This window comes from Euprymna scolopes, chromosome 7 (genome assembly GCF_053919585.1).
Source record: "Euprymna scolopes isolate OS-2025 chromosome 7, ASM5391958v1, whole genome shotgun sequence".
Taxonomy (NCBI): Eukaryota; Metazoa; Mollusca; class Cephalopoda; order Sepiida; family Sepiolidae; genus Euprymna; species Euprymna scolopes.
In genome coordinates, this window is record NC_136488.1 from 142667189 (window position 1) to 142681905 (window position 14717).

General features: G+C 33.8%; 1 protein-coding gene across 7 annotated transcripts in view; it reads right to left on the bottom strand.

Annotated features, from left to right (window-relative positions):
* The window catches only part of LOC145280013 (uncharacterized), a 183187-nt gene that overhangs the window by 19299 nt on the left and 149171 nt on the right, over nucleotides 1-14717 (bottom strand). For 5 of the 7 annotated variants that reach the window (XM_080131649.1, XM_080131647.1, XM_080131645.1 and 2 more), the window contains 3 exons: nucleotides 13529-13768; nucleotides 7681-7854; nucleotides 553-651 (listed from right to left, as the gene is read on the bottom strand). In XM_080131649.1, coding sequence (XP_079987775.1) covers nucleotides 553-651; nucleotides 7681-7854; nucleotides 13529-13768 — 513 coding nt within the window. The remainder of the gene's footprint in view (nucleotides 1-552; nucleotides 652-7680; nucleotides 7855-13528; nucleotides 13769-14717) is intronic. The other 2 variants (XM_080131648.1, XM_080131646.1) reach the window with 2 other exon arrangements.

Here is a 14717-nt window from a genome sequence, read left to right on the forward strand (position 1 = left end):
TTATTTATATAGAAGATAAGTGTATGGTGGCGAGAAGGAACCAGACAAACAATATAGATTTAAAATTTAAATGATTGATTTCTCAATCGTTTATTTATAAAAATTAAACTTAACGAGAAAGTAAAAATAAACAAAGTGTTCAAAGTTCGTAAGGATGATGTGCACGAGACTGGATTTAACGTCGGGAAGGGATCCAACAGAGCCGATAATTATCCCATGCTGTAGATTTGCTGTGACTCTGGGCGACTAACTTTTTATCGCGACAGCTAGTATTTTTATAGTGGTGGCGCAGACGTAGTTGAAGACAAAGGGCAAATTGATAATTAGCTTATATTTTGTTATTTTAATTGTGTTTGTCTATTGTGTCTTAATGCGTTGTAGAGAATCATCTGTTTGGTGTATGTATGTGTGTGTTATATCAATTTAAAGCTGAAAAAGTTGTGAATTTTATTTTTAAATCAGATCGATTTAATGGAAACGTTTTAAGGTCAAAGGTTAATGTGGAAAATTTTGTGTTGAATGTGGATGAAATTAAAAATATAAAAAGTTTACCTTGAAGCCATCTTTCCATACTGGTGATTTGTTCGTGCTCCGTTCAAAGTCAAGAGTTTCCACAAATTTAAGTTTGTCGGCTCGATAAGAAAAGATTTTCTATAAAACAAGTAAAACGCTTCAAATTTAGCAAAAATCTTGTATTTTAGACAATTAGATTATTTATAATTTATGTGCCCGAAAGATGTATTTAGGGAAATAATTCCTATTTCAGTCATGTAAATTATTTGGGGTTAAAAAGAAAACACACACTTGAGTTGGATTATTTGGTCCGCCCCCCCCCCCGCCCCCAATGAGGATGTTTTCTTTTTATATGAGCAGTAGTACTTCTTTTCTTCTTTTCTTCTTTTTTTTTTTTAAGCAATGATAAAAATCACACGCGCCCAAAAACCCAAAGGTAAGCAAAAAAATGCCATTTTTATTCTGTGCCTAAATTTGTATAATCACATTATTCTTGTATCTAAATGGTTCCAGGTTTGCCCGCTATTGCTTCCCTACAGCAGGCACATGCCAACCATGGTCACTTATTTGTATGCCTCTCCACACCATTACCATGTTATTATTATTAATATTATTATTATTAGTAGTATTATTAGTATTACCTATATATTAATACGATAGCGTGTGTTTTATTTGTGTATCACACTTACATCTTTTTTCTTCTGAGTGACTGTCGTTTAATTGTTATGATCTTCCATTTCTTGTAATAAATAATTTTACCAAAAATTCTTCATAGGTTTTGGTTTTGGTTTCGATTACGTGGATGAACCGGCGTTCAAATTTAACAAAAATTTGGTATTTTAGACAATTAACAATGAGGTACTCATACAATAGACAGTACTTATAATGATTGTATTGTTGTAGTTTCCTTGATGTAAATCAACTGAAACTCCTGTGCTTATCAAAAATTGCTCAACGACAAGCAGAGCTTAATCATAATGTTATATTGTCGTGTATAACCAAGTACCAAATGAGTCAGTTATTTTATGTGCAGCCTTAAATTGCTGCATTATTATTGCATTTATTACCTCCCTTGGAAGTCTATTCCAAGTCCAGGGATCCTGATTGAGCTAATACAATACATTTAAAGCTTCTTTTCTAGAACTGCCCCCCCCAGCCCCGTGGAATTCTGTTCCATTGGCCTGCTTCCTGGCCGATTACAATATGGTAGCCTTCAAGTCCAATATAAACAAGTTCTTTTTGCGGCATCCTTTAAAATAATCCAAATTCTACCCAATCTACACCATTAACGATTACTACCTCCTTATCCTCGAGTAGCCTTTGGGCCTTGATAAGTAGTAACTCCCTTGTAAAAAAAAAAAAAATGTATCATTCGCTTAGCATGTTTTATGTGCTTATGAATTATATATACTCGCTTGTTGAAATGTGCCATGGTTTATATTATATAATAATGACGCCATGTTTTATTGGCACTTTAGGATTGTGGCTTACTGTAGTGAAGAGACGGAGCAAGCGTGGGTATGTGGGTTTGTGTATGGCAGTCGACAACTGCAAAAAATATGTCACACACGCGTAGCTGTGGTCGTCTGTCTCTCCCTCTTCTGTGACCGTTTCCGTTTAACCTGGCAAAAATTTCTTTTGTCTCCTTTATTCAATAATTGACGTAAAAAGGTCCAAATGTGGGTTGGTTTCTTTGTTTACAAACAAAATCAAACGGACTTTGTTCCAATCGGTTTATGTTATTCCGGTCAGCAATAGGAACACAAGAACCTGGCGCTGCCCGTATATGTATGTGTGTGAATAACATCCTATACTTTTCAAAGTTACCGAATTCCGCAACCCTGCCATAATACAATAATGTTTTTATGTGTATGTAAGTATAATTTTGGATATATATGTACATGTGAGTGCATGTATATACAGTGAGCAGCAAAAGTATTTGTTTTTTTTTTTATTGCATTTCTCAAAAAATATCAAATTAATTTGAACGAAATTTACACTCAACCTTCGAACAGAAATCATCTACCTAAAAATAAAGGGGAAATGAAGATATACTTCGTTATTTATTAACAAAAAAAAAATTAAATTAAATATATACAAAAGTATTTAACACATATTCACCATATTTAGTTGTATATTCTCTGTTCTGTCTTACAGCCTCCAAATACTTTCTATAACTGCCTGCTAGTTTCTTACAAGCACTTACTGGTAGTTTCAGCCATTCTTCTTTGCAAACGTTGACTGGCTAAGCCACTGTAGAACACTAACCTGATTATCGTTAAACCATTTCATAGCTATTTTAGCCTTGTGCTTGGGATCATTGTCTTGCTGGAAGATAAAGTCATGACCCAATCCTAAATCACTGGCACTCTTGAACAGATATGTTAACAAAATCTTTGTGCATTTTGTTGCATTCATTTTCCATTCTACGATTCCTCCAATTCCATTTACAGAAAACCAGCCCCAAATCATGACACTTCCACCTCCAAATTTCACAGTGTGAATGATATTTGATGGTCTAAATTCTGTGCCCTTTTCCTCCATACATGGGTGTGCATGTTTCTTCTGAAAAGCTCAATTTTTGTTTCATTTGACCAAATAACTTTGTTCCAGATGTCATCCGATTCAAATTGATATTTATAAACAAATTTCAAACGATTTTTCACGTGTTTAGGACTCAACAATTCGGTCTTTCTTGGTGATCTAGAATACAGGCCTGTACGGTTCAATGATCTCTTGATTGTGCCCTTGCTTACTTCAATACCTGCTTCCTGCAAATCCTTCTGAATTTCTGAATGAGTCAGAAATGGTTCTTTCTTCACTTTATGAGCAATATAACGACCAGTAACATTTAATTTACGTGGCCAACCATTTCTTAGAAAATTTCTAGTGTTATCACCCTTTGTTTTCCACTTTCTCACGACAACACCAACTGTACTCGCCACCAAATTTAGTTTTGAAGCTATTTTCCTGTACCCTTTTCCATCTTTATGCCTTGCTATAATTTCCTGTCGTATATCATTAGTCAATTCCTTTGTTTTAACCATTTTAAAACAGTAATTAAAGAGGTAACCTACGTAGTGTCTGAGAGTTGTTATCAACTGACTTGTAAGGAGTCGGAATCCTGTAGTGCCTTCTGATTGGTTGAAATATTGTAGCAAGACGAAATGACTGTTTAAGAATGAAATTTAACAGTGTATTAAATACTTTTACATATGAGTAATTTGATTTTTTTGTTAATAAATATTTGTCAACTAAGTATTTCTTCATTTCTGTTTTATTTTTAGAATTGATAATACCTGTTCAAAGATTGAACGTAAATTTCATTCAAATTAACTTTGATATTTCTTGAGAAATACGAAAAAAATATCAATGCACCAAATACTTTTGCTACCCACTGTATATTATATATAAGGGAAAAGAAATAATTAAAACTGTAAATTAAAATTTACAATTAAATTTATTATTCAACAGAATACTCCTGCAAACAATGTTCAAAGTCCTTATTCTGCGGAGTTTCAAAGAATGCTGTTCTTGCTATTCTTCTTTTCTTTTTTTTATTTCCTTTTTTTTATTATATATATATATATATATATATATATATATATATATATATATATATATATATATATATATGAGGTACCTTCAATAAGTTTCCGGACTTTTTCTGTCTGGGCACTTTTTTTTTTTTTACACAGGAATCACCACTTATCAAGGCCCGGGAGCCACTCGAGGATAAGGATTAATGGGTATACATTAGTCAATGTGATTACAGCGTAGTAAACATAAGTAGTGGAAATTTTGTGAATTGGATTACTGGGGGGGGGGGCTGTTCATCAAGAATTTGTTTACGTTGAAGACAATCAGATTGTAGTCAGCTGGAAAGCAGGGAAACGGAAGAGAATTCCACGGGTGTGCAGTTCTAAGAAAGAAGCTTTGTTCATGGAATCTACATTTAGGTTTAGGCACAGATAAAGAGTGTGGGAAATTATTGATAGTTGTTTTGGCTAGACGAGTGTTTTTCGTGAAACTTTAGCAAGAGGAGGGAGACCATAAATTGAAGCTCACATGAGCACTTACCATGAAAATAATGATAAAGCAGAGACAGGCTCGCAACGTCTCTTCTGTGCAGGGAAAAGAAAAGGGCACTTCCCCACTAGGCTACGAAGTCTATTTTGAACTCTATCAAGGCAGGATAAGCTGCTTCTAGCAGCTCCTGCCCAGATATGGCAATAGTACTCCATCATTGGACGTACCTGGCTTTTATATAGGTAGAGAATTGCATCGGGATTGAGATATCTACTGGAACGGTAGAAGGATCCTACCATTTTCCAGCAACCTTGGCAATGGATTTGATATACATGTTCCATTTCAGATCGGAAGTAAAGGTTAAGCCCAGAAGCTTGTCAAAACATGAAGCCTCCCCAAGACGAGAGCCATTCATTGATGCCAGATGGGCATCAGAGTGTTGATGATGTAAAGATAGAAGCTTGGTTTTTAATGCATTAAAAGTAACCAGCCACCTCTTTCTCCATTGTGCCATGTGCTCAAGATCAGAGTACACACATGAAACTCTAGTCCTATTCAAAGTAATCTTCTCCAGCTGCAATACACTTGTTGTACTATTCCAACAACTTTTGGAAGGCCACATGAAAGTCCTCTTGTGTGAGCATGTCAATGACCCTCGTCAGAGCCTCTTTCATCTCCTCAATTGTCTCATAATGACAGGCTCTAATGTTTACCTTGAGCTTAGGGAATAACCAAAAGTCACAGGGAGCAAGGTCTGCACTATAAGGAGGGTGAGGAAGCCCATCTTGGTCAAATAGTCTGTGACAAGGATGAAGCACCTTTGGAACAAACTTTGCGCAAACCTTCTGCATCTTCAGTTCCTCATGAATAATTGTGTATACAGTTCCCACACTGACATCAAACTGTGCACTTATTGTCTCTATAGACACACAACGATCTTTATCCATGAGATTCCTTATATAGCCAATCAATTCTGGTGTTCTGACTTCCTTACTCCTCCCATACCTCTCATCCCTCACCAACTCTCTGCCTTTCTTGAATCTCTTATGCCACTCAAAAACTGATGCTTAATTCATACAAGATGGTTCAAAAGCAGTCTGAAGTATTCCATACGTTTCTGTGGCATTTTTTCCAAGTTTAAAACTGAATTTTATTGCCTATCATTCTTCTAAAGTGTCCTCACATCCAAATAACATTTTTTTAAATTCACCAGCTGTGAAAATCAGGCTTTAGTAAGGTGTATTCCAATTCCTGCTGTAGCTGTTCATTTGAACCTGGAATCATAAAAATTCGTCAGTTATCTCAGAAGATGTATAGCAATACTGAATTTTCTCTATAGATATACGATGGTCCTTATCCATGAAATTCTTTCTACAACCAATCAACTCTGCTGTTTTGACTTCCTTACTCCTCACACACTCCCTGCCTTCCTTGAATCTCCTATGCCACTCAAAAACTGATGTTTGATTCATGCAAGATGGTCCAAAAGCAGACTGATGCATTTTGTATGTTCCTGTGGCATTTTTTCCAATTTATTATCGCATAGTGCTTTTCTAAAGTGTCCTCACGACCAGATTGCATTTTTGAAATTCACCAACTGTAACAATCAGGCTTTAGTAGGATGTATTCCAATTCCTGCTGTAGCTGTTCATTTGAACCTGACATCATAAAATTTGAAAGTCATCTCATAAGATGTATAGCAATAACATAGTGAATTTTCAAGAGTCTATGACAATTTTAAATGCCTGTACAAAAAAAGTCAGGAAGCTTATTGAAGGCACCTCTGCACACACACACACACACACACACACACACACACACACATATTTATATATTGAAATTATGAGACAGGAAGGTGGGTATGTAATAGGTACGGTCATTTGTATTATAGGTTGGGTGACATTACTGCAAGGATATCGGAATCAAAAGGTGGGGGTTATTGGTCAAAAGTTCTGGTAAGTGACCAAATTGAGGCTTATTTCTGACCAATTCCAAAATTTACACTGCTGGCATAGATAAACATTGTAACGTAATAAAACAGAAAATAAAAGAAAAGTTGATGGAATTTGATACAATCAAGTATTCCTTCAAAGTTTTAAGCCTCTTGTCCCACTCCCTCTAATTCCTCAACTCCTTCGTCTCTACCCTCTATTTTGTTCTTTTTTTTTTTTACTTGATCATAGTTTTCAATTCCTTTTCAAATAATAATAATAATAATAATAATAATAAGGAAATTTGGCACTTGCACAGTTTAATGAAGACATTAAAAAATGAAAATATCGAAAAATGTTATGGAATGAAGTTCTCCGAAAAAAAAATTTCACTTAATTTCATCAAGTAGTTAGCGAAAAAACAATTTGTTATGATACCAAAAAGTTTGATTTTTAGGAAGAAAAGCTAATAATAAAGATGGGGAGGGAGTGTCGGCACTTTAACTGGAGTTATCTCCCCGTGGCGAGTTCAACAAATTTCATAATGGCTGACTTCAACGCGCTCTCATAAAAACGTGTTTTTCTGTTGTAAAATAAAAACTACTTGATCAAATAAAATAAAAATTTTTTTGGGAGACCTTCAGTTCAAAATGGATACATACAATATAACTTTTTTTTCGATATTTTCATTTTTGAATGTCTTCATTAAACTGTACAAGTACCGGAAATTTGTATAAAATGATGACAATTTAAAATTTGATTTCATTGTAAAAAAAAAAAAAAAATTGGCCTTAGAACACTGCTTTTCTAACGGAATTGACACAGAAACATGTGTGCATATATGTAGCCAATAATGTTTGTATAAATAAGCATAGTAGAATTTCAGTACTTAGAGATTTCCAAGTCATGATAAACCTAAATTGCACAGTGAACAAAACAAACTTTTTATTTTTTGCAAGCAATTTATCGTGCATGATTTTTGATTACCCAGAAAAGGACAATGGATCTAAATTGTTTTTTTTTCTTCTTCTTTTTGTTCTTCTTTTTTTTAGGAGAGGGGTACAACTAAATGGAGAAGTGGGGGGGGGCGATAAATGTTAAAAAATATTTATCTATTTTTTATTTATTTATTATTCTTTTAGTCTTTCTTTGGGTGTGTCTATTGAAAAACATGAATACTATTAAAAAAAAAAATATTATTTTTTACCTTATAAAAAAGTGCTGGCGGATTGAGGCTGATGTGTGCAAGCGTAAATCCTGACCAAGGTAATTTTGAAGCTGCATCGACAGCCACCTTGATACCCCATTCAGGCTGATATCTGGAAATTTTGTTCAAATCCAGATTCACTGGTATTTCATCAAGACCCTTGATCAGTTGATTCTGATGTTGTAAATGATTATAAAAACAAAAACCCATAAACAATATGATATACAAAATTATTTTTTTTATTTAAATATAAATTAAAAAGAAGGATGTTGTAGTTTACTTAAAGCATTGTGCATAGTGTAAAAGGAGTTGTGTTTGAAAGCTGTTACAATGCAGTTTGTGGGAAGCATGTTGGACATGAGAATAATAACAATACTGAAGGAATTACAATAATCTATATGTATATGTTTTTATTTTCTTTCTTTGAAGATTGTAACGTTGGGTATTATGCAGCCAAACCAGCTGCCAACATTCCCCTGCTTTTTATTGAAACCAGCCGAGAGCTCTTTTTAGTATCCTTGTTGTTCCCTTAAGTGCAATTATCTGGATCTCTTTTGCTCTTGGTTCACCAGGAATATTAGTTAGGTAGAACTTCAGGTTCAATAGGATAGCGTATGGGTTATTTATTTTGTGTGTCACACTTACATCCGAGTGACTCTCGTTTAATTGTTATGGACTTCCATTTCTTGTAATAAATAATTTTATCAAGAATTCTTCATAAGTTTTGATTTTGGTTTCGATTATAGCTGATGGCATTTTGTTCGTAAATAAAGTAATATAATTGAATATTATTGTAATTCCTTCTAATATTGTGATTATTTTTTTATACACTAACACATATTCATGGTGTTTCCTACAAACTTCATTGACATAGCCTTCAAACACAACTCCTTCATAAATTAAAAAGTTATAATACAAAAAATGATTCTAAAAATAGATTTTATTGCAATTTTTTTATGAATTAGTTCAATTCAATTTATTTGATAAAAAATAAATAAATAAATAAAAACAAACATGCTTCGGTTTCCATGTAGGGAAAGAGTGGTAAAAAATTTACGCAGAAAAGGATGAAGTATCCCGGTATCTTTGTCCAATTTTGCCTCGAATTGTTGTTGTTAATGCATTTATTACCTCCCTTGGAAATCTATTCCACGGTCCAGAGATCCTGATTGAGTTACACTATTATACAAGAAGTATTTTTAAAAATCGTACTATAAAAATATTTTAATTAATTAAAAAAAAAAAGTTATGATTCAAAAAATTATAAAAAAAGTTATCAAAAATTAATTTTAGCAATTAATTTTAAACGATTATGATTAGAAATTAAAAGAAAACAAACATGATAAAAAAATTTATTTAAAAAATGATGTTGAAATTTTTAATAGAGAAATAATTTTTATTTATTTTTTTATTTATACCCATTCAACATCTCCGCATTTTGGTCAAGGAACACATTCCTTGACCGGCAGGTCACTTCTATTATCATCATCAGCAGCATAGGTATAGTCCACTTTCTAGCAGTCGGCTCCACTCCTACCCTCTGGAGGGGGGAGGAGGAGGAGTACGATGGGCTTTTTGCCTGTTTTCGTCAGTTTGAATCTAGCCAGCCAAGAAAAAGGACGCTATTCGGCTCCGTCAGAAAGGATTCTTGATGTTAAATTCTCCGTTTTTTTTCTCTCCTCCTTTGGAGAAAGACGTTTGTTTAGAACTCCATTGATTGGTACTAAACTATTAACGTTATTTTATTCTCAGTCATTATAAGGCAACAAGATCTTATGACTGGAAGATTAATACCGGTTATAAAAAGACAAATGAGTCTTACAACTGGTAAATTATTATTCTCAAAGGATTAACGAAGGAAACTACCGTGTGGAGGAGTTCTTTTCTAAGAAGAACAAAAATTAATTTCGCCGACGAGACGAGCAGAATATCGCCCCTAGAAAGGAAATCCCCTCTTTGAAAGATTTTTCAACCGAAGTTTCCTTCAGAAAGGAAATCTTCCATAATTCAAGAATTTACCCCGTATTTGTACACATAAAGCCTACCAAAGCGGCTTTATGGTTTTCTCTCCCCTTTGAATTAAAAGGCACATGAGCCTTCACAAAAGAAATTACTTCTTTCTCCCATTTTAGGTCAAAGAAACCTTTTGTTTGTCCTTTCGGAAAAGAAAAAAAAAGAACATTTTGTCAAAGAAAGACTGAACATTTTGTTAAAAGAACTGAATTCTAAACAAGGACTGTTTTCCATTTTTTATATGTTTTTTTCTTTCAGCCTTTCTTGCAAGTAAGGATTGATGTCTTTTTTTGTATTTTTTTATATGTATTTTTACATGTTTCCTTAAGGGTTTTTTTTAACCCCAGCCTTGGGAAATAAAGGCAATCGATAACTTTTTGTTTTAATAAACTTGCATCATTTTAAACTTATTCGGGTCTGTATTTCTTTTGCTCATTTCCACTAGTTACTCTTTTCCGAGAAATTTGCCATAAATGCTTTTTCCCCTTTTTTTTCTTTTTTGTTACCATGAAAAACGGATTTTGGTGACGACCCAAAATTTCGTTAATGAAGACCTTCAGGTGTGATTTCACTGTATCATACTCAATTCCAATATGTCCTAAAAAAAGTGTTGCTAATGTCAGATCTCTATCTCAAATGTTATATAAATGAATTTATAAATATAAATAATTTCATAAAATCAACAGTTAGTTCTTTGGCAAGACAGGGGCACATTCGAAATGAATGTTTCTGTTTTGAGCACAATTGAATCATGATACTTGACTTTTGCATTTTAAACTTTAATTCAAGCCATTATTTACATATGATTTTATAAAATGAACAGTAGATTCTCTACAGTGCAATGTAGACTGTCACTGCAGGGAGGTATGTGAAGCTTCCTTCCAATACAATAGGGGGGGGCTAACTAGAGCAAGCAATCAATTGATTTTATTAAAAATGCGTAATTTCACCGATTTCAATGGCAATAAAAGTATGGGAAGGTAGAATATTTGTTGATCGTAATTCAATACCAGACAATGTCGGGTCTCCCTGCTAGTGTCTTATTATGCAGTCAGCTTCTTGCTTGACGCAGCTTAAAACAATGGCTAATGCAAGCATCAAATTATGCCCTCCATTAACCCCAACAATAACCCTATGTGGTGATCACTAGGGCTATGACAAGAGAATATTCTTTTCATTATTTTGACTCTCGAGTGTGTATCAGTTAATATCTTATATGTTTTTGGATAAAGTGATGTGGTTCTCGATTGATTAACTGTGTCGGATATTCTCATGTCATAGCCCTAGTGATCACTAATACTTCATTAACATAAATACGATTAATAAATTTTTTATTGCTATAATGTTTTATCTCATTAAATTAATTCTTATTGAATAATTCAAAATATTTTCTCTTTTGTGTAAAATTTTGTATGGCAGCCATGTTGGATTTTATATAAAAAAAAAAGGGGGGGCTACTTCTCTTTACTATTTTTCCCCCATAAAATAATTCTCTTCTTACTCACCACTACTATTCTAAAGAAGGGTCTGTCTGATTCGTCAAGGCGATTCTTCTTAACCAATAAGCAGACAACTTCTTTGTTGGGCTGAATGCAAAAATCCCTTATTCTTCCTCTTTCTGAATGTCAAGTCAACCAGTAAGGAAATTTTTTCCTCCTTAATTTGAATGCGAGTTTCTCACTTTTAACATTCTGTCTGTCTGTTTCTCGAATGTAAAAAAACAAACTTTATAGTTAGACTTCTAAAACCGTAAACATAATCAGTTTCGCAAGAATTTTTCTTTATTATCATTCAATTTAATAATTCAATGCATATATTATCCTTCTCTCAGTTTCGTGTGTCTTCTATGACTTTTTCTTACAGCATTCCAACTTCAAGAAGAGAGAATTGAAGCATCCCCTTGCCAAAACATTTCAATTTCGGTATCTTAAACGAAATTGTTCCCAACATTCAATCATTGTACATTCGTGATAAGTTTAAGAAAAAAAAACAAAAAACAAAACCAATAATCATGAAGTTCATCCTTTGCCTTAGGTATTAATTGTTTTTCTTTTCTTTTTATTTCATCTAATTTTGTCAAAAACTGTTAGGCTTACCCTAAACAAGATACTCTCACCAAAATACCACATTCACTTTGTGATTTGATCTTACTTAGATGATTCTCAGTTTGTTTTAAATTAATTTTATTTATAAAAAATTCATCATGCAGATTGGGGCAACATTTAGAGATATTAAAAAAATAAAATGTTGGTTTATAAGGCCCTCCAACACCTTGTAAAGTGTTAGGCCATTTGTTATATAGGGGTTTCATTAGTATTGTTATTGTTCTTATTTCTTGTTATTGTTTGTTGTTAGGACTTTTTAATAGTGCAGTCTTATTAAAAGAGAGTCTTATTAAAGTGCAGTCTTATTGAGAGTTTGTTGTTGTGTCTTAGAGAGATGTTGTTGAGAGAGGGATGTTGTAAGAGATTCATATTTATAAAATTGTTCATACTTAGAAGTGTTGCTATGGAAGCTCTTAGAGTGAGGAAACAGTGTTCAGACAGTCTTAGTGTAGATATGAGATGTAGAGTTCACATTGTAGATATGAGATGTGTATGTCAGACATTTTATAACACAGATATACAAGACATAATAACAATTTTCACTTTACCTTTCGGTAGAATCACAACACAAAGACGACGTTTATACAAACACATGATGGGTTTATTTCTTCTCACGACCGGCCGTGGTTTTCATCATCAAGAATTCAAAGCTTCACATTTTAAGTTTCAAAAGTGACCGTCTCACTTCTAGACGTTCAAAAGACAAACTGCAGACTATCGTCTGTCGTCCTCAAAACTCCCTCTGACTCTCCCCCAGTTTCTCCTAAGTTTCTAACTATATCTAGAACTTTCTATTTTCCATGACGTCATACACATGTTAAAACATGTGTCTTCTTTCACGTGTTCTGGACACGCGTGTCCAAAACTTTTCCTTTTTTTACAAAAGGAATTTTAACCTATATTCTCAGTAACCTATATTTCCAATATGTTAAAAACATGTTTATTAAATTATCTTGTAGCTGCATTCTTTCAATTGAATTTTCATAACAAAATTGACAGTGCACATTCTTTTCTTGAAACTATTTTATCTCTAAGCTAAACAATCGTTTGTTTTACATTCCATTTTCTAATTCTCACACGTAATCTATTTCTAAACCTAAATTATGAGGTTCGAATTTCGTCTATGCTATTTCATTTTCATTTTAACTAAATCTCTCAATTTTTATACTTACATGAAAAGGGGACAGCCCTTATCATGTAACACATTTACTGTTTTCCAAGTGCTCTGAAAACAAGTAGGTCGCTTTCTAGATGGGAGTGGGAGCTAAATGGAATGTCAAAAACAAAACATTGGAGTAGAATATAGAAATGGGTAGTGTGATCCAAAATATAATACAATAGTTTATGGGTGACCAGGAGAGGCGAAATAAATGTGAGTAGTCAGCATCTTTGGAGGAAAAAAATAAAACAAGATTGGGATTCATTTGTTTCACTAGCTAAGGGTCTTTTAAATTGGAGTGGTTCGTTCTGCAGAACCCATGACCGTGTGTACCATGCCTATGCAGGGAACACAAACTTGTATCCAGCTTCTCTATGGACACACAAACTAGTGTTGCGCACCCATTTCCTACCAAACTCCATGCGATGTAATCTCCAATTGGATTGGATGTTCATTTTAAGCTGATGAGATGAAGTTCAGATGCAATTCAATTTTACATATGAGATCAAAATGAGATCAAAATAATACTTTTTTTTTATTTTAATGATTGTAAAAAAAAAAATGAACTTACCTTGACATATTTTTCTAAGTTGTTAGTTGATTCTTTGAGTTTTTCATTCAGACTTGTATTGGGCAGAACCTTGATCGCCTCGCTGACCATCTGAATTGGCCGTGACAATAAGGCTGGGAAGATGTGCATTTCACTCGATGTAGGCGTGCAAGATGTTGAAATGTACAGACCATCACTATAGTCGTATGCATCTTCCCAAACACCGAATCTCGTCCATTCTTCTTTCGGGACTTGATTACACTGAAATAAGCATTATTTATTCACTGATAATATAATAAAAATGTTACCAGACCAACAAGATCAACAAGTGAAGCGGCCTCTCCTCAGCTTCAGTTGTTCACGGACTTTGAAGTGCTAAATATCAACCAGGAATCTGTTTTCAATAATCAGTCTGAAAAGAACTGGACCATTCCAGTGACCTTTTATTTGTCGGACTATGTGTAATGTTGTGATCAACTGTGTTAACTGTGGAAAGCAGTGCCAAGGATCAAAACATTATTATTATCAATTGATCCAAGCAATAGATGCCCTTTATCGCAGTCAGCTCCCAACTCCCCCTATTCCTGAGAATATTTTTGTGGCACTTATGGAATTCGCCACCATGTCGGTCGAATTCAGTTTTAATAACATTATGTACAGGCAGATAGATGGTGTTTCCATGTGTTCTCCCCTGGGACCGGCTCTGGCAAATATTTTTGTAGGTTTCCACGAAAAGAGTCTTTTATCTGCCTTTCAAAAACCAGATATTTATTTTCGTTATGTTGACGACACTTTTTGTCTGTTCAACAATGAAATGGAAACGGATACCCTTTTGCATCCCAGTTCTAAAATTTACTATAGAGAAGGAAAGTAATTCTTCCCTTCCTTTTCTAGATGTACTGGTGTGTAAAACACCTTCCGTTTTCTTGACTTCCATCTACCGTAAACCTACGTTCACTGGTCTTTACACACGTTGGGACTCTTTTTGCCCCACCAAACAAAAATATATCAACACTCTTATCCATAGAGCTTGTATGATATGTTCAGAGACCAAATTAAATGATGAAGTCAAATTTATTACTAAGACTCTTTGCAATAATGGTTTCCCATTGCAAAACGTGGAATCTACTATTAAAAATAAAATCTCTAATTTCAATAAAATTTAACAGGCATCTGTCGACAAATGCCATGTTGCGGACCAGGATATGAA